This window comes from Sebastes fasciatus, chromosome 2 (assembly GCF_043250625.1).
Source record: "Sebastes fasciatus isolate fSebFas1 chromosome 2, fSebFas1.pri, whole genome shotgun sequence".
Taxonomy (NCBI): Eukaryota; Metazoa; Chordata; class Actinopteri; order Perciformes; family Sebastidae; genus Sebastes; species Sebastes fasciatus.
Window position 1 is genome coordinate 27692310 of NC_133796.1, and position 21444 is coordinate 27713753.

General features: G+C 41.7%; 2 protein-coding genes across 3 annotated transcripts in view; both read left to right on the plus strand.

Annotated features, from left to right (window-relative positions):
* Positions 1 to 9325, plus strand: part of rras2 (RAS related 2) — a 40692-nt gene extending 31367 nt beyond the window's left edge. Inside the window, exons 2-6 of the mRNA XM_074616844.1 lie at positions 799 to 886; positions 1035 to 1137; positions 3013 to 3121; positions 5623 to 5741; positions 7337 to 9325. Of these exons, the coding sequence (XP_074472945.1) occupies positions 799 to 886; positions 1035 to 1137; positions 3013 to 3121; positions 5623 to 5741; positions 7337 to 7424 (507 nt within the window). The 3' untranslated portion in view covers positions 7425 to 9325. The remainder of the gene's footprint in view (positions 1 to 798; positions 887 to 1034; positions 1138 to 3012; positions 3122 to 5622; positions 5742 to 7336) is intronic.
* Positions 9326 to 17270: 7945 nt separating this feature from the next.
* tub (TUB bipartite transcription factor) overlaps positions 17271 to 21444 on the plus strand; it is a 57579-nt gene continuing 53405 nt past the window's right edge. Inside the window, exon 1 of one of the 2 annotated variants that reach the window (XM_074616774.1) lies at positions 17271 to 17636. In XM_074616774.1, the coding sequence (XP_074472875.1) occupies positions 17581 to 17636 (56 nt within the window). In that variant the 5' untranslated portion in view covers positions 17271 to 17580. The remainder of the gene's footprint in view (positions 17637 to 21444) is intronic. The other variant, XM_074616786.1, reaches the window with a different exon arrangement.

A 21444-nucleotide genomic window follows, 5' to 3' on the forward strand; every position in this document is an offset into this window, starting at 1 on the left:
CTAAACCTAACCGAGTTGTTCCCTGTTAAGACGAAAGTTTATTTTGAAAAGACTTGAGCGGAAATAGACGTGTTGCTGGACATTTGTAGGAAAACACACGAAAAATGAGGAATAACTTTTCGTAAGACATCATACGAATCGTTGTATGAGAATATGCAGGGGCAAAAAAATATTGATTGAATGAAAACTGATGAATATTAGCCTAGTTTATACCAGAGATTCACACAAGTTCACATCATAGGGGCAAATTATTCAGTTTTCTTTCCTGAGAATTCAAAGTAGGCCTATTTAACAAAACGTTCTGTTGCAGTGTATTTCTCATTTTGTTATTTTTATTCTTTAAAAGTCACCAGAATACACGAAACAAAGTCTCTGAAACTCTTTTTTATGAGGGAAGACCCACAGACCCCCCACTTTTTTTTTTTGAAATCCTCCCTATTTTTGAGGCCTCAAAGTTGGCAAGTATGATCATGCCAGTCAGTAAGTAGTGGACTTTATTCTCCTAACGTGCAATGCACAAAGGAAATGGAGGAGCGAGAGAAAAAAGCTCCAGGAACATCTTCGAAAACAAAAAAAAACAAAGTTGTTGTTGTCTCTTTAGGTGTAAGTCGCAGTGTTACTTTAAAGTCGCAGTTTGATTGCCTTTGTATAGAAGCATGTTGGTTTCTTGTGCACTCACTGCAAACATCAGCGTACAGTTAGTATGTGATTTGTACACATCTTGTGTCTCAATCCGACCTAAATGTATAGACTCCAGACATATTCACATTCTCTTCTGTCTCTTTCTCTCTCCTGCAGTCGTACTTTGTCACCGACTATGACCCCACGATTGAAGACTCTTATACCAAGCAGTGTGTGATTGACGAAAGGGCGGCCAGGCTTGACAGTAAGTGCACTTTGCTGAACAAACATGACCAGAGTAAATACACACACACACATAGTCTATTTGTATGTTTCTCTCGCATTATATTGTACTCAAGGATTTGAGTCTATTTTGCTGCAAGTTCTTCTTTGTGTGTGTGATTTGTCTCTAGTCCTCGACACGGCTGGACAGGAAGAGTTTGGAGCCATGAGAGAACAATACATGAGGACTGGGGAGGGCTTCCTGCTCGTCTTCTCAGTCACTGACAGAGGAAGGTGAGTGACAGTTCTCGTCATGTGAAAACTCACAGCTACGAGCTCACTTCTCTCTCCGTCTTTCTGTTTGCACATCTCTGTTTACTCTCTCTCTCTCTCCTCCTCCGCCTCTCGCTCTACTAAAACCATAAATCTTGCACCGATACTCTCACTTGTTGCTGCGTGTACTTCCGGACCCCCTGGCTGTTGTTCTTGTTGTCATTCTCTTTTGTTCTCAACATTCGTCCCTCCCACTGTTCTCTTGAATTCACATATTAGTGTAGCTTAGCTTCCTCTTTAAAGCCCACGTGCTGTTTCAACAATAGTATGTGGGCTAGTATAGTTAGATGTAAAACTTAAGGGGCTTGACAATCATTTTATAGCTTTTGAACCCTTCATGATGGACTTTTTCATTTCAGTATGTATAAGCATTTTAACCCTATAAACCCCACTGAGCCACTGGTGAGTCAAAGTCATGCACCTAAAGTAGATGACGGTCGGCACGCCCCCTGTTTGGAGAAGCAGACAGGAGTTACACATGGAGGCAAAGCAATGTACTGCTGTGGACGGGGCTGGCAGCAAAACGTATTTTAGCCACCTAAAAGAAAGACTCACCTAAAAAAAAAAAAATGTAATTTAAAGTGTACGCTATATTTAGAATATTTTGTCGGTTTACCTTGCCGTCAGACAGCTTTCAGCCAGGAAACTGAAGCCGTTGTATCCATCTATGCTCACGCCAAAACCACCAGACTCCATTGAAAAAACCTGTAATTTTACCTCGCAGAACACAGGGTTAGTTTGTGTTATTGTGTGACGTCGATTAGTTCGGCTTCACCAAAGTCACACAATAGCACAAACAAACTAACAGATTGAGGCAGCGGTAGACCAGCAACTCCCGTGTTCTGAAGGTTAAATTACTGCTTTTTCAATGGAGTCTGGTGGCTTTAGCGAGAGCATAGGTAGAGGCTTCAGTTCTCTGTCAGAACCATTGATTGTATAGCTGTCTCATGGCAAGATAAACCGGTGAAAATATTCTATACTGTAGCGTACACTTAAACAGATACTGATTTGTTTAGGTGAGCCTTTCTTTTAGGTGGCTAAAATACGTTTTGTTGCCGGCCCCGTCCACAGCAGTACATTGTTTTGCTTCCATGCGCTAACTCCCGTCTGTTTCTCAAAACTGGGGGCGTGCCGACCGTCATCTACTGTAGGTAATACACCGACTATGGATTAGTACCTCATACAACCCCATTTCAAAACACCCAAACTATCCCTTTAAGTCACCCTTTAAATAGTTTTCACATTACACTATATAGTATTCTTCTTGGTGTCAGTCTGCTCCTCCCTGTCTTTGTGTCGCTGCCCAGCAGTGCAGTGAGCTGCATTCCCCTGCCCCCACCCAATGTTTATGTTGTAAACAGTCTTTCCTTCCTCCATTTATATTAGTCAAGTCTTTCCAGATTTACTATGTGCTCACCAAGCTGTCTGCGGGCTCGTGGCTGGAATGCCGTCCTGGGTTTATGGTTGCTTTCTGCCTCCTTTTTCCCCCCAGATTGACATTTTTATTTGCTCATGGCCTTTATGTTATAGTGGGACAAACGGTCAGGTCAGTGCACAAAGCAGAACCTCAGACAAACACATTTTATGCTCCTGTAACAGTGCGGTTGGATTTTTTTTTCCCTTTGCTGACACATTCAACCCTTCAGTGTGATCCACAGTAGCAGCGGTGACCCCAGCTTCTGGGTGATGGGTGTGTTTATGTGCATGGGTGGGTCATTTAGCTACATTGCGATGTCGGGCGCGTGTGCATTTTTAGATGAATGTATGCATTTAAAAACATTATATGACCTGTTTGTGCAGAAAACACCACATAACACCATGTGATGTGTTTTACAGCTTTGAAGAAATCTACAAATTCCAAAGACAAATCCTCCGAGTGAAAGACAGAGATGAATTCCCCATGATCCTTGTAGGAAACAAAGCAGATCTGGAACTACAGAGACAAGTAAGTCCAACAGATTGCAGAGATCTGAACCCACTGACTGACAAACACACACACCCTGTTTGATCATCTGAAGAGATGATATCAACCAGTCTGGAGGATTCACATTTGCATATTTGAAAGTGGAAGTGAGCGGTGCAGCTGCAGCTACAGCAGGATGTGAGTGAAAGACTAAGAGAGAAGCTGTAGAAATGGTGGTGTCAGGAGGGGAGGATGGATGGAGAGAAAAGGGAGTGTGATGAAATGATGAATTTTCTGGCTGTTGGTATGCAGTCGCTCGTCACTTCCTGCAGTGAATCCACACCACCCCCTTATGGTGAAAATGAGCCTTACAGCCACATACAGCTAATTACTACCAATGGGTTTTATTCACTGAAATCAGCATTTCAAGCCTTGTAAAATTAGCTTGAGTTGATACTTGTGATTTACTCTATCTATATGAGACATGCAGATAATTGTGATACCACATGACCTAATTAGCTTGATAGTAGCTCTGTAATAGAAGCCTAACCATAACACATAATTACACTTATTTACCATTTCAACTTTATGCTATTTGACAAACACATTTGTACACCGTCCCCTATATCAATATTTTCCACCGAACATGGCAGAACAATCCGTAAACCAAAAGGTGGTCAGTATTTCATATTTTCTCATTTAAAAAACAGCTAAAATATCACTTATTCAAACTGACCTTTGTGTCACCTTACACTGCCTAGTATTGTAAATTTGTGTTTTTAACAGCTGTTTTATTGATTGTTTTTATTGTTTTTCACTGTTTTATTGTTTTAATTAATTTGTATTCTTGTTATACAAAATAAACTACTACTTATTGTTATTATTATTATTATTATTATTAGTAGTAGTAATAGTAGTAGTAGTAATATTTATTTATTTTATTATTATTATTTGTTTTAGTATAGTCTAGCTTTGGATCTAATTACTTTTTGCTTTATTCAGGTTCAGATTACATTCACAGCTGTTTCAAAAAGAGAGTGTCCCAGATGCATACACACTAATTTAAGTGTCCCCTTGAGAAATTACAAAATGAAATACAATTTTGAAACGGGCATACAAAATGTGCTTAATTTCTGGTGTTGCAGGACAATATTGTCCCACAGTGCACTATGTAATGAGAAGGATTGTGGTATTGAAAAAATAATGGTGGATAATATTATGAAGGCTCAGAAGAAAGCCTGGTCAGGTCGGAAATTAAAGTGTAAGATACATATTTGATACTTTCATGTTTGAGTTTATTTTTAGCTGAAAAAAGGAGTTGAATTGGAAAATAACAAAGTTCTTCTTTCAGTGTTATTAAGGGTCACTTTCACTTGGATGTGAAACTGTGAACATGTGTGGTATGCAGTACAAACTGACTTCTACATACTAAGTCATATGCACTAATGGTATGTAGCACTCACTGAGTACTACAGCAGTATTACAGTACATACTACAGCTTTGTGACCTGCACAAAGTATTTGCTTGGTTTTGGTCCGTTAATCTTTGTTCCTACGGCGATTATTAGTTAACACAATAATATAAACAATTCATAACTAGAAGAGTACAAACTAGGGATGCACGATATAGATTTTTTTTCTGACAATACCAATAATTACCTGCTTTTCATGGCTGATACCAAATAGATAACCGATAATTTCACATTTTTGTATTTTAAAAATAAATTCATAACCATAATCTAACTGACATCACTGTTGTTACAACAACAAAAACAAAGAACAGTTCTGACTCTTCAAATATTCATATATTTGTTTTAGTAAAGTGCATCAAAAAACGGATTGCAATTGTGTTGTCTTCCTCTGAAACTGTGAAAAACATCCACACTGGTGACAACATGTGTGGCGCTAGTCAGCGTGCTCTTCACCTACTGTAGATAGCACTTAAGTCAATGAAAGCAATTTGACTTCGTATTATCAGCCAATAATTTTTCGGTTATAATTTTATTATTGGAATAAGACATAATATTTCCCATAATCGGACGATATTTATCTGGCCCAATATATATATCATGCATCCCTAGTACAAACAAAGTACAACAAAAGGGGTCATTAGGTCATGACAATTCTGAATTTTGTAATTGTGCATCTATAGACTATCGAGCATTAAGCCAACGCTGAAAAAAGAATAATCTACACACATCTGAAAATGAAATTTTATCGATGAGCTGAGATTAAAATCCAGTAGGAGCCACAGTTCCAGCAGCTGTTATCTTTTTTCTTTGTATGGTCACATAAGTTGCAATAGAAAGCCTTAGATGAAAGGACTTTTCACACTTTGCTCACACTGTAACATTGCAGTCCCATTTGACATTAATATGACATTTGTTGCCACTTTACTACACTGCGTCGTCTCTCCCCGTCAGAAGATTACAGGTAGAGATGTAAACACGTGTTTTGTGTTGATAGATTGTCTGAAATGCTTTTGATCTCAATTTACATCCAACATTCAGCCAGTCATTTTTCTCTTCTTGCTTTCTGCCTCAGGTAACCCAGGAAGAGGGCCAGCAGCTGGCCAGACAACTGAAGGTCACATATATGGAGGCTTCAGCCAAAATCCGTATGAACGTTGACCAGGCTTTCCACGAGCTGGTTAGAGTAATCAGGTAGGCAACTTCTACATATTGTCCTCATGTGGATCTTTCAGTGACTCAAAGGTGTAACAGTGACTATAAAGATGAACATTCAGGCACTCCTGTAATAACTGTTAATAATGCAGAATGCAGTGAAGGTTCTTTACATTAAATATTCATGACTCAGGGTGTCCTGGTGGCGCCCTGATGGGATTAGGGATTAAGTGGATGACCATGAATCACAACGCTCCTGGTTCACGTCCGACCAGGGACCTTTGTTGCATTTCTCCTCCCTCTTTCACCGTCATTTCTCTACCGCCAGCTAACCAATAAATATTGATGAGTGATAAAATATTATTTAGGAAAATAATGACTAAATAAGCAAGAATCAAACTTAAAAACTCATCTGATCTGCCTCTACAAGACTGTGGCTGCATCCAAAATCACATACTATGCACTACATACTTAACATGTGTACTATCGTTCAACATACTTTAGTGAATAAACAGTAGTATGTATCTTTTTGGATGCACTAAGCAGTAATATACGTCGTCACTTTCTGAGAGCCTCCTTACCAGTTGGAGAGGTGTAACCATGGTAACCCGTGCCAATCTCATGTGACCAGAGTGATGATTTGTGAGAATCAAAAAGTCTGAACTAATTTAAATCATATATTACACCTGAAGTGAAATCTTATACTTACAGTTAAATTGAAGTGTTATAGATGTTTCCTTTCCTAGCTACATTGACAATAAGAAGAACAGAAGTGCTCGCCATCCAATCGCCAAAAAATTAGATTCTTGCAGAAATCTCCAAATGTCAAAAGTTTTTTATATCAAATCACAGCATGGCTTTTTCTATGGTGTTCCTCAAGGTCTTGGTGTCTTAATGTGGTATTTTGGAGGGACTATTGAGGATTTTTTATCAATTCTCGAGTAGTAAAAAATGGTTAAATTTAGCACAAAATCTAATAAATGGCATCAACCCAAAAAATTGCTGCAACAACTTATGAGACATAATAGAGCATGGGAATGACCATCTTCTAATATAATGTTCTCAGCCATTATACACATTCACTATTTAATTTATTGAATGAATTAATGAATACATTTTTTTTAAACATATGTTTATTGATTTTATACATTTAACACATTGTACATACAACACAGAACTTTCCCCCAAATTTAACATATGGCAGTGTATAAAACAATAATAATACAAAAAATATTATTTAAATTATTATGAACCTAATCTTAATTGAAAGTAAATAGCTAAACATGATGTTTAAAGGGTATATATTTGTAATGAAAAAAAAATAAAGTAAGAAAATAAATAAAAAATAAATAAATAAATAACAAATTAAATTGAGAATATGGTCACAAACCTAACAAAGTACAGCACACATTCCTCACAATAGATTAGTCAGTTTTACTCTAACTTATTATTTTTGATTTATGCCTAGAACAACTTGACACACAGTGCTTCTATGTGACATCTACTGTTGACCTGCTATCTCCCCCTAAAGATCCCCTGTACACCCCTAAAAAAGACAAAAACGGGTCTAAGAAAAAGTGAGATCACAGAAGTATCAGTGTTTCATGATAGTTTTGCTCTCTCCCAACTCCCAGGAAATTCCAAGAACAGGAATGCCCCCCGTCGCCAGAGCCTACGAGAAAAGAGAAAGACAAGAGCGGCTGCCATTGTGTGATCGTCTGAGTCGGCCTTAATCACTGTAACTCATGCAGCTATACCCCCCCACCCACTCTGCCTAACATCACATCCTCAGTGGATGACTGACCGCTGCCTTCTCCACGTGCATGACTTCAGACAGCCTTTTCTGAGATACTCTGACCAGGAGCTGCTGTCCCCGGGACATCACTATGGACAACTGACAATGCCAAATTTTAACACCACTCTACCTTCAGCCGTAATCTAAGTCACACGAGAGAGTCCCAACACTAAACATTGCCTTCTGAATCAGCCTGACAAATTAATGTTTTGTACTCTGAAGGACTTCTCTTGCCTTGTAGTGACATTTGTACTTGCTACCGAGATTGAATGAAAACTATATATATATATAAATATATATATATATATATCTCCAGAATGTTTCTTTAGTTTCCGGTGTCTGACCAGAGCAGAGAGATTATGAAGCTTTGTGTATGTCGTGCCATATCCACCTTTACTCCCATGTGCTAATCTGCTACTGTACATATGTGACATTTGTTGTGATTTTCAAAGTGTACTTCTAATGATCTATTAAATCACCACAGTACAGTGTGTGAGGTTGAGTTTGGTTTTACATATATGAAAGTGAATATATAAGTATGTATATAAATATAAAGCCTAGCGAGCCCTTAAAGCTACAATGATAGAACTTTCTGGCATCCTGCAGTGGATTCTTCTTCTTCTACTTCTTCTTCGTCTGTGGTTTCTGCTTTCATCTCAATTGCCAAATATGGAGTGTCTACTGTATTTGATTTTTTTTTTTTAAAGTCTTATAGATTGAAGCATTTTTATCCGACGCCATCTCCTCATTGTACCGAAAGTAGCAAATTTGTCTGAATTTCTTCCCTCGAAGGTGGCGGTTCAGTCAAAATTGGACATTGTTTCAGATTTCTAAGAAGCAGTAGATGATTTTATTGGTAGCACATTGTGTATCTTTGACGACTAACATGATTTCAGATCAAAACACTGTACGCTCTTTATTCAACTTTTGACAGTAATCAAATCCATTTTTGTTGCAAATCAAGAGGCTTTCAGTTCAGATCATTCCGATGTAATGCATCTTTTCTGTCAAACATTTAGATCAAATACCTGTTATATCATTCCAATAACACAGTGGCAATGTATTTGTTTTGTGTCCTTCAATTATTCTGTTACATTACTTTCCCCCCCCGATGATCTATCGCTTGGAAAACCAGGACAAGTGGAAGAAGCATCATCGTAAAACAGCCAATGGGACATGAACTCAGCGGACCTGACGCCTGTGGAGCTATCATCACCACCACACTGTTCTGCCTTCCCGTTCCACTCCTGTACTTCTGTTCGGGCTTATAAATGAAGTACCGCAGTTTGTTTTTCATGTCATCATCTTGTAATATAAAACAACAAGAAAATCAGATGATGGAAGTAATGGACTTGATTAAATGTTTCTACTCTACTTTTATACATTATTTTCTTATCAAACTAGTTGACAAGTATTTTTATATGTTTATAAGTGACTACACGTTCACAGCATGGCTGTGTATATATGTAAAGAGGGATATTTAATTCTCTTATTTGAAACTGAAGATGACTGTTGGCCCAAATTTACTAAATTGGATTCTTTACCCAGATGTGACCAAGAATGTTATTTCTTGCTTAGTGATGGAGAATATATTTATGTTTGAGGCGAGGTGGGAGAGGGTCTTAGAAATGATTCTGGTCTTTACATATAGGAGCTTAAAACCACATGAACCTATTATTATAATCACTGAGATTTGAAACACCTACTTCCCAGCTTATTGCAAATCCTAGTGTGCATCCAAATCATACTGTTTTTGTTTTCTTCCATATCAGTGTCTTTTGCCCTGTGTCTAGCTTTTGGTGCTAAAATAAAATCTGTCATTGAGCCAGATGGGGTAGAGGATCTTTCTTTTAGACTCAAAAAGATAGCACAGATACAGAGCCTTGTGTCAGTGAGACCATTATTATTCACAGCATGACTCTAACTGGTGTTGCAGTAGCATCAATATCTTTACAGTCCCGTTGGTACAATCCCTCTTAGTCCAGATCTACATTGATCTACTTTCATAAACTGCATGTTTCTATCGGTTTTCTTTTTTCTTTTGGGACCACATTTATTGGAATCCCTGAATTCCCAACAGACTTTTAGCCTATTGTTGAATTGTGCTGCCACAGCATCTGTCGACTGTATGGGAGAAATATACATTGTGGGAGGCAATATAATAGTACATTTTCTGCTGTTAATTCTATTCATCTAGACCAGACCCTCAAACTACGTGCTGCTTCTTCCAAATTAGAGCCACTGAGAGCAAAAGTAGACAATATGAAACTATATATGTGGTCTGATTATAGACACATAGATGCATACACATATTTGACCACAAGGGGCTTGTTTTGACTAAGGAATTGTTATTAAATGCTTAAACCACTGGGGGTTAAAATATAAAATACATAACATGGAGACATGTATATGTGGGCGATAAACTAAAAGACAAACATGCAACACGAGAGTTTCAGTAAGGTGATGAGCCATCATGAGCAGTTTCAGTGCTCCTTGGCATAGCTTCTATAAGTCAATTCAGTTTTATTTGTATAGCCCAATATCACAAATCTTCACAATCTGTACAGGACACGTTACCCACTGTCCTTTGCAGTACGACCCTCTCATCGGATAAGGAAAAACTCCCCCCAAAAAAAACTTAACAGGGAAAAAATGGAAGAAACCTCAGGAAGAGCAACAGAGGAGGGATCAGAGGACAGACAGATGTGTTTACAGAGTAACAACATAATGAAAATACAACACAGACAATCCATATGACAACAAATTTATACATATAATGTGAACATATGTGAAGAGATGGATCCAGGAGATGTCAAGCAGCTTCCAGGCGTCGCCAAACAGATCCAGCCAGAGCAACACAACCTCCTCTCCACTCCAAACAGATCCAGCCAGAGCAACACGACCTCCTCTCCAGGCCAAACAGATCCAGCCAGAGCAACACAACCTCCTCTCCACGCCAAACAGATAGAGTCAGAGCAACACGACCTCCTCTCCACGCCAAACAGATAGAGCCAGAGCAACACAACCTCCTCTCCACGCCAAACAGATCCAGCCAGAGCAACACAACCTCCTCTCCACGCCAAACAGATAGAGCCAGAGCAACACGACCTCCTCTCCACCATGTAACCTAGAGAGAGGACAAGATTTTTGTTTTTAGTTCACAGTTGCTTTGATAATGTAAACGTGTGTTTCCCATGCCAATAAGCCCCTTGAATGAATTGGATTGATAGCGAGGCTAAATCTCCTGAAGTCTCTACTGAGGGAATGAACACCATTCTTCCAAAAGATACTCCCTCATTGTGTGTTTAGAGGTGCATAAGATCCACACCATAAGATTCACATAGTTTTCATCCCAATCAAACCATTAGTAGTAAATCTAAAGAACTCACTCCGATGGTTCAGTAAACACATTACATACTGTAGGGCATCATTTTTCTGAGTAATATCGCAGTTATCCCTCACAATGTATGTCATTTCTACAGTAATCCTCTCTTTCCTCTCCAGAGCTGCTGTGAATCATTTGTGATTGGCTTTAGAAAGCGCTTTAGAGAGAGGACCGTGTGCATTTGCACCTTTTGTACAATTAAATATTGCCTGTGATTATACTGCACTAATACTGACAGTAATTGGTTTGCTCATTGGTCTCATGTCCTGAGAGTACGTAGCATCCTAGCTAGCACTTGCATGTGCAAAGAGAGAATCTAAATGAAAGATTAAATATTAAAGAGCCATTAAAGTCACAATTCAGCTGCATGTGTTACCTGCTATAGTGATTTTGGTCTTGTATAGTAAATCATAGTGATGTGATATTTACTCCTTTGAAAAAAATAACATGGAAGGAGAACATGTTGTAGTGTAATTAAGCTGTCCTCCAGCAGAACATGATAGGCTATAGACGAGAGGATATGAGGTAAGTATAGAAAGGCTGAAGGACCTCCACAGCTCTTTGTTGGCTTAATGAGAGATATTAGATAGCAGATTCACAGAGTATTGAAACGGCAGCTCAAGAGGATTTCCTGCATGGCCTTTGCCCTCATTTCCACCTTTTCTTCTCCGTATTGGTTCACCTAATGATAGGTTGTTCTAAAGCGCCTCCATGTTTGCGCGAAATCACAGATGGGCTGACATCCAATTAGTGATCTTAGAGAAGCAGGAGCATCAACCTGCATGCAATAAGCCAGTGGAGAATAGTTTATTTTCACAATTAAATTCACTATAGAAGTGAGCCCAATGTGAGTGAGGGTCATAAGAGTGACTATTCTGATAATAGGTTTCACATCCACCATGGTTATCTCAACTGTAGTTGACAACTATAAAATTCTGGTTTTAATAACCTAACAACCAAAATCTTTTCAGATGGAAATCCCTGAAGCCAAATCTTATCAAATGGGGGTCTTTGACCTAATGTACTGTATATCATTTTAGGTTGAGAACCACTGCGATATAAGCATTGAGCTGTGTGTGAGCCTGATCCTGTGAAAAATTGGGCCTCTTCCAATTTGCATTAAACTTGCATTAGGCAGAATCTTTTTGGCATCATTGGGCAAAAGTTCCATAATAACCTTTCAGCATATTGTAATTCAAGTGTTCTGAGATATAACTACACTTCTGCACCTCCTCATGGCTCTGTTTTCAGGCTTTAAAAAAATCGATTGGCTGTTCATTCAACGGAGGCAGCTGTCAATCACTCGCAAACTCCAATCAAATGGTCAAACTAGGCAGCGCTGATCAAATACAAATCAATATTCTGTTACTGTAATGCCTATTTCTCACCTCAGATGTGTTCAGAAACATCTTGTAGTGTACTGTTTAGCTGTAAAATGAGAAAGTTTGCTCCGCCTTGATTTTGAGTTTGATTGACAGCTGATTAAGTTTAGTTTATTGATCACATACACATTGACGTGGCAGTGAGAGTCTTTGTTCCTGTTTGTTACTCTCTCATCCCTGTATAATAGACAATCGATCATCAATCAATTGAATGAATAACAATAATGAGGTAAAATGTAATCATCATTATAAACATTATAAATATAGCAGCAACAATAGCAAATTGTTCCATAAAATATGAGGTAGGGAATACATACACAACTATAAAATAAATATAATTGTGTATGTATTCCCTACTTGATTGAGAGCTGCTCAGAGACGGCAGGCTCCAGCTCGGCTCTGATTGGTTGTTTTCCTCCGGTCTGTGAAATCTTACAGATGCCATTAGGAGCACCGGAGGACACAGAGGCACATGATTTCTTTCAGATGACCTGTCTCATGCACTCACTGAGCCAGCCTTTCTGATCAACTCAGAGTAGAGAGAGTAGAGAGAGTAGAGAGATTTCGGATTGAGAGGACGCGTGTTTGTCGCCGCTTCTCAGTTCCGTAGCAAAACTTCGCTTTTTGTTTAAATCTGTGCCTACATTCACTGCATGTAGGAATAAGTTATCACTATAAGTTGTATTTACACTTCACTGTCTGGTGCTGCTAACTGTCAGAAGACTGTGCACATTTGGCTCTGTGTGCTCGCCTTCTCCAGTGATCAGCTGTTAGCTCCGCCGACCAAGCGGCGCTATCAATTTACTGTGGATTATCCAACGTCACTCCGCTGCTCACGTTTGGACATCTCCATGCCACGACTCCAGGACTATCCACCTTGTGTTCTGGCTACACTGTTTGCTGCTGCTGTTCTGGCTACATTCCCTGCGGCTGCTGCGGTCCGAGGCTGGGAGCCTCCTCCACGGATTGCGGCTCCAGGATTTAGCCGGCGCTCCACTGCTGCAAACATGGTGTTCATCAAATACTCAACAACGCAACTCCTGGACCTCTTTTGTCACTTCATTCCAAACTGCATCGCTGACATTAAATCCCTCGGACTCCTACGTCGCCCCCGTTATGTCCATACAGCCTCCAGGTGCAAGTTTGTTTACGCTGTTCATAGTATTCCCTCAGTACTGTCTGACAGGCGCTCCAACACGCAGCTACGACGTCATCACAACAAACCACACGTGTGCACCGTGAACAATCTGAGGTCCCTGGTCTGTGTTGACAGTGTCGTTCCCTCCACACCGCCTGCCCCAGCATTCATTAACAACAGTGCAACATTTATGCTGCAGAATGCTCGCTCAATCAACAATAAAGCTCTACTCATCCATGATATTATCACTGACAGGAAAATTGACTTTATCTGTCTAACAGAGACTTGGCAAAATCATGGCGCTTAATCAAGCCACTCCCCCTGGATATGTCTACATACAAAAGCCTCGCTCCATGGGTCGTGGCGGCGGGCTGGCTGTTATACATCGAGCTGACATCCTGGTCAAAGACCTCCCAGTACCCAATGTCACCTCGTTTGAGTGTGTCATTTTCTCCCTGGTTGGGTCTACACAGCTCCAGGTTGTCCTCATCTACCGCCCCCCTAAAGCCTCCACCACCTTCATGTCTGAGCTGTCTGAGCTTCTCACCTCTGTCTGCTCCATGTCTCCATCTACACTCCTGCTTGGTGACTTTAATATTCATGTGGACTCCACCAGCTGCTCGTTTGCCACTGAATTCCTGTCACTGTTGGACTGTTTCAACTTTACACAGCACGTTAAAAGTCCCACCCACACTAAAGGCCACACGCTGGATCTGGTGTGCTCCACTGGCACAACTCCCTCCCATCTGCAGTGCCTGGACCTCGCGGTTTCAGACCATCTCGCTGTTCTCTGCACTGTTCCTGTCACCCTGCCCAGGCAGCGCACAAAACGTACCATCCAGTACAGGAACATCAAGACGGTGAGTACACCAGCTCTGAACGACCTGATAGCGACCCATCTGGCCTCAGATCCACACGACAGCTCTGCTGATGGGCTGGTTGCCCACTACAACGCCACTTTATCCGGCAGCCTTGACTCCCTTGCCCCCCTCAAAACCTGGACTGTCTCCTATACCCGTCCCGCCCCCTGGTTCACCACTGAACTCCGCACCCAGAAGTCCACCGGCCGTCAACTGGAGAGGCGCTACAAAAGATCTGGCCTCACTGTCCACCTTGAGGCTTATAAAGAGCATGTGAGGGCCTACAAAGTAGCTCTCTCCCAGGCCAAAACACAGTACTACTCCACCCTCATTACCAACCAACAAAACCACCCCAGACTGCTGTTCTCCACCATCAACCGGCTCCTTCGCCCCCTCGACCCACCCCTCCCCTCAGGTGCCCCCGACCTCTGCACTAAGTTCCTGGACTTTTTCCAGGACAAAGTCGAGTCCATCCATCAGCAGCTCCTGGTGCCTGCCCACCTCCCTCCACACACACCTCAGCCACTGGGCGTGGCTCCCTTGGATGTTCGCCTGCCTCAGTGCTCCCTCTCCTTCTTCTCCCCTGTATGTGCTCCTCAGGTCGCAAAGTTGGTCACTAAGGCCAAAGCCTCCACCTGTTCTCTGGACCCCATGCCCACAGCCTTGGTCAAGGCGTGCCTACCTGCCCTGTGCCCCATTATGGTGAACATCATCAACTCCTCCTTGGCATCTGGTCTTGTACCCGACAGCCTCAAGATGGCATCAGTCACTCCCATCCTCAAAAAGCCAGGTCTGAACCGGGATGACAGCAACAACTACCGACCGATCTCCAACCTTCCTTTCCTGAACAAAATTCTGGAAAGAGCAGTGGCCGCCCAACTCCATCAACATATGGCCAACCATGAGCTCTACGAAACGTTTCAATCTGGCTTCAGACCACACCACAGCACAGAGACCACCCTCATCAAAATCACAAATGACCTCCTCATCGCTGCAGATTCTGGTCACATCAGCATCCTCGTCCTCCTGGACCTTTCAGCTGCCTTCGACACAGTCTCCCACACTATCCTCCTCACCCGCCTATCTGACTACCTTGGCCTCACCGGTTCAGCTCTCTCCTGGTTTCAGTCCTACCTCACAAACAGAAAACAGTTTGTCACCATCAGAGACTCCAGTTCCACCCCGGCCCCAGTCAACCATGGCGTACCTCAAGGCTCTGTGCTGGGACCCCTCCTCTTCACCATCTACATGCTCCCCCTTGGTCAGATCATCCGCCACCATGGTCTCAGCTTTCATTCATATGCTGACGACACACAACTATATCTCAGCACCAAACCATCCACCCAGCTACCCCCACAGTCACTTGTAAACTGCCTACATGCAATAAAAATCTGGATGTCATCTAACTTCCTAAAACTCAACAGCAACAAAACCGAGCTCATGGTTGTGGCTCCCAAGGCCCTGCTCCGGAAGGTTGGAGATCTCCACCTGGACGTTGACGGCTGTTCCTTCTCCCCATCCTCGGAAGTCCGCAACCTGGGTGTCATCCTGGACCCAACACTATCATTCCAGTCTCATATCAGGTTCATCACCAAATCCGCCTTCTTCCACCTCAAAAACATCTCACGTCTCCGGCAATCACTCTCTGACTCTGTGGCAGAAACCCTCATCCACGCTTTCGTCACCTCCCGTTTAGACTATTGCAATGGAGTTCTGTCCGGGGTTCCCAGCAAAGCCCTGGACAGGCTCCAGTATGTGCAAAACTCGGCTGCCAGGGTTCTCACCCGCACCAAGCCCTGGCAGCACATCACCCCCACCCTCATCCACCTCCACTGGCTCCCGGTCAAGTCCCGCATCACCTACAAAATCCTCCTCCTCACCTACAAATCCCTCAATGCCCTGGCTCCTCAGTATTTATCTGACCTCCTCCACCCATACACACAGCCCCGGAACCTTAGATCCTCAGGCACGGGTCAGCTCTCCATCCCTCACACAAGAATGCAAACTTTTGGGGACAGAGCCTTCAGTGTGACAGCCCCCACACTTTGGAACTCTCTCCCCATAGAGCTCCGCAACGCACCATCTCTGGACACCTTCAAAAGACTCCTCAAAACCCACCTCTTCACCAAGGCCTATGGCCTCTAGCTACTGTTACATTTGTTGTATTTAGTTATGTCTTTGTTAAGCGTCCTTGGGTTTCATGAAAGGCGCTATATAAATCCAAGCTATTATTATTATTATTATTACTGTCAGGATATAGTGACCGTTTTATAAAAATAACTTTTTTTTAATCATATTCTCCAATTCTATACCCACTGCTGCTTTAAAGGTCCCATATTATAAAAAAAAGTGAGATTTTCATGTTTTTTTTATTATAAAGCAGGTTTAAGTCCTATATAAATACTGTGAAAGTATCGAAACACTCAATCCACAAGGAAATACACACAGCCCGTATTCAGAAACTCTGCGTTCAGGATTTCTGCCCATTCATGATGTCACAAATATACAATATTTAGACCCTTTACACAATTTTAAACGTAAACATTCTAAATGTGTCACAGTTTATTTCCTGGTTGCAGTGTATGTGAATGTCATCAGCTGACAGGAAGTACACATGGACCCAAGCTGTTGCCTAGCAATGCAATTCTGTTGCAATTCCGTCAAAATGCCCTAAAACGGAGCGTTTATAACAGAGGGTAAATACAGGTATATTCAGGCAGACAGTGTGAGGAAAATAAATGTTTTTTGTAACATTAAAGCATGTAAACATGTTTTAGTAGAAACACAAAATACAAGTATGAACCTGAAAATGAGCACGATATGGGACCTTTAAGAGATGCCAACAATCAAACTAAAGAAATCAGTTTCATCTATTGATAGGACCTGTTTACTGAAGTCTGTGGCTATCGACACGCAGCACACAGTCAGTCAGTCAGTAGGGCTCATAATCAATCAATCAATCAGTGGGAGTCCGCGTGAAGGAAATAAACCAGCATCGGAGCGTGCACCTCGAGCTGACAGCTCGCGCTCCCCTCTCTGTGGTGGTATAGCCCATCCATCCATACAAACATCCATACATACAGAGAGGAGAGGAGAGGAGAGGAGAGGCTCTGCACACAGCCTCCTCTCTTTGCTCATTTACTCTAACGGAGACTCCTTTAGTCCGTGTTTGGCTCGGTTCAGTGAGGACGGAGAGAGAGAGAGAGAGAGAGAGAGAGAGAGAGAGACAGAGACAGAGAGAGAGAGAGAGGAGCCGGTCTACGCGTCCATTTGTCCATCCGTCTCACCGTCCAGTCCAGTACCAGTCAAGCCGGAGACATGGATGGAGTCAGCAGCAACAGGAGCATGTCTTACAGTAGGTGGAGTTATGACAGGTAAGCGAGCTTTATCCCCCATCATAATAATAATAATAGAATGACAAGTGGACGTTTCATACCTTGTTTGTGTTGTCATGCTACATGTAGGCCGATATTGAACCCTCCTCATGCGCAATTAGTTGACAGGTGCGACGGATTTTGGAAATGAGAGCTGCTGATGTGAGTGTATATCAAGTATAATAGCCTATAATAATAAACACCATACTGGGGCATCTGGCAGGATGCTCGCTTCACTACCTTTATGTCCAGTGGATTCACAAAATGTACTACCATCACCATATCTATCTATCTATCTATCTATCTATCTATTTATCTATACGTCTGTCTATCTAAAAGTTATATGTGCTTGAGTGACAATGTTCATTATAGACTAGACATTATCAGCCCAGTGGTAGAATATCTGTGTGTGTATACAAGCTGAAGTGCTTCACCATCACAGAGAGAGATGGACTCATTAGTCAGGAAGTTGGCAGGCTATGTGTCTCAGCAGGGGGTGAGACTGTGATCAAGACATTTTGGTACAAATTCTAACAGGCATTGTGGAGTATGAACACACAGAAAACATGTTAAAAAACCTGTGGAGCCATTGGGGGTCCTCAGCTTGCGTACTCATTTTTGTGAGGAATTAAAAATAAGAGCAAGTGGCGGATTGTTTTTTCCGAAGTGTGATTTATGACACGTTTCTTAAATTAGTATCGAAAACGAAATGTCTATTTTTGTGTGTGTGAGATGTCCTCAACAGATATAAATGTCAGTTTGAATGGTCCTTACTGGTGAAATTGTCTCTAATGTGGAGGAAACCCACCTGTAAGTATGTTCAATACACAGAATCATATTAAAGGAACAGTATGTAACAATTGACTCTTCACTAAGCCCCGCCCCCCGCTGCTACCATGGAGCCCACACTGTCACTAACCCACCCCCTGCATAACAGGTTAAAAAGATGTAGATAGAAGCTGCAGATCACGGTGTAAAAGTGAACCACCATCACCTGGCGATTGAGACAGTGGACAATGAAATTAAGGGACAACACTGCTCCTTTAAAGCCGGGTAGGTTATTATTCACTGTTACAATCATTACAAAGCAAAAGCAGCATGTGTATACATTCAGTATACCTTCAGTATCTAGTGTAGCATAGTGCTAACGTATCTCTTTCCAACCTCTCTGGGTATAACGAGTATCACTACTACCCAACGTTTTAACCCTGACTAGCTCGAAATCCACAAAACCAGCCTGAAAATGAAGAAAATCTGAAAGGATTGCATGAGAGTCTATGGAGCAGCCGGACCCTGTCGAAGCTGGCTGATGCTATGCTTTGATTGGCCAGTCTGCGTTCGAGGGGAGGGACTTAGCGAAAGTTCATTTAGGGGGATCTATTGGCAGAAATGGTATATAATATTAACAAGTATGTTTTCCTTAGTGTATAATCGCCTGAAAATAAGAATCATTGTGTTTTTGTTACCTTAGAATGAGCCTATTACTAGCCAACACACATCAAAGCATACAGTTTCTGATTAGCTGACCAATCCTTCCTCAGCCAGTAATCAGGAAGACAATGGATGGTTGTGGAGATTCTGTGGCTGTATCATTGATCCCTCCATCAGTAGAGGAGGTTTCATCCTGACAACACTGTATGTGTTGGTTTACAAGGCAATACAATATAATTGGTATTCTGAATCAGTGCTTGGACATCCCAAGAGACTGCCGCCAGGGGCAGTGATCTCTTAGCCTCTTAAGATTTCTCACAGCATTGTGAAATCATGTCTACTGTGTGCAAGCAGCTTTAGACTGTATGAGATGACAGTCGGGGTCTGTTCATTACAGGAGTAGCATTGATTTTTTTTTTTTAACAATATCCAATGATATTCTTCCTCCAGAAAATCAATAGCTTTGGTTTTTTGGATTCACTTCCCAGATTGTTTTGGGTTTGAAAATAATCAGCCTCAACAGAGTGGAGTCATACTGGAGGAGATTACGTTAGAACTGACTACAGGAATAGATCGCTAACTCTTTCTTGAGGTCAAAATCAATCCAACCAAGAATAAATTGTGATCTTAATGTAACACCTTATTACAGGAGAGACATTAGCATCAGGGGGCAAATTTAGGTCGCAGGTATACACCTTTATCTTATTGAATGAATGATCACGATTCCTTACTAAAAACCCACATTAATTGCAATGTAAAAGTCTAGTTTTCAGTCAGACTAGAAGCTCAATGAAGCTGAAGGCCACCTCTGTGAGATCTGTGCTGGTTGTTGTTGTTGTTTTCTTTGTCTTTATCCTTTGGCAGCCAGTTGTAACATAAAAGATGTGTCTTGTCAAAGAGCAGTTAGGTCTCCAACGGCAGCTCAGACTCTCTAAGGGGCAGGGGTGAAAATGAACAAAATGGCATCTCTTATGCATGTGCTAAACACGGGTCCAACGGGTGAGTACATATATGTTGAAATATAGACACACACGTATGTATTCCCCCGTACAGGGCCACAAAGCAACATCCATGACGGCTACCCCTCCCCATTAAAGGCTGTACACACCTATGGTCTGCCCATACAGGCGTTTTCACTTATTGTGAACTGTGTGGAGGGTACAGACTGTGCTAGTCTGACCCTCCTATTAGTTTTGTTAGCATAGGAGAGGTAGGGTGACCAGGTGTTTGTGCTTTACGAGGGACTGCACAGCATTTTTATCCTTGTCCCACGTCTCACATATTGAGACGATGTCCCACATTTTCATTGTCTCTACTTTTCAAAAGTCAATCCACTGCAGGACAGACGCTTTTTTAAAATCTGACTTTTATCCAATGGCTGTGAAGAAAACAGGGAAGGCTGTCATCACGGCGCTGTGTTTGCTGTCAAACTGCGAACATGTGGGTCAAGTGCAGGTTTGACATTTCACCGTCTTTGCTACGCTATGCCCAACAGAGAAAATTGCGAGTCACCACAAAGTCACAAGCTATCTATGGATGCATTCGGGCAAAGCGTAAGATGTTACGAGCTAAGGGGCAGAATAGAAATGTATTTTATTTAAGTTAGATAGACATTATTTCAAAATTGCGGTCTGCCTCTCAGCCTTGGTAATGTGTCCCACATTGTCCCACACAAACATACTTTGTCCCACGTTTGGTTTGTTAGGATCTGGTCATCCTAAGGAGAGGCCACATCTTTATCTTTTTCTCAATGGTTCATGAACTTTGGTGACCTCAGGTAATGGACCTTTTTCACAACAAACAGTAGGCTTGTTTGAGATGAACTGCGTCGCAGGGGGGCGGTGACAAAAAGATGCAGTCGAGTTGGACAGTTGCCAGCAGCCTTCAAAGAATTTACAGGAAGTCACAGAAGTAATTGCACCTCGTTGTATTCTATCCTTTATTCTTTTTATGACTGCCTTGTAAAGTTCATTGTAAGAAACACTCATTTTGATAAGTGCTCTATAAATGACCTTCTATTTTTTATTATCAATCACACAAGATGTATTTGTTAACAGATAAAATTTTCATTGCACAACATGAGACTAATAGCCTGCAATCTAGCGTTAAATATTACAATTACACAGAAAGTTAGGATTTTTTCTGGTGTTTTTTTTCAAAACTGAGCTCAAAATCAGCTCTTTGATCAGGCAACAGCCAGCCGTTTCCCATCATGCATGGGTCTTGCAGTTGGTGGAGAGCAACTGCGGTGCCTGGCTCTAGAAAACTGCAGCCGCCTTGATCTTGTGAGGTTATTGTTGCCCACGTGTGCATGATGTCAGAGCAAGTCGGACACAAATCTAACCGGCATGCATTGTGCGGCGATTGCGCAGGCCTG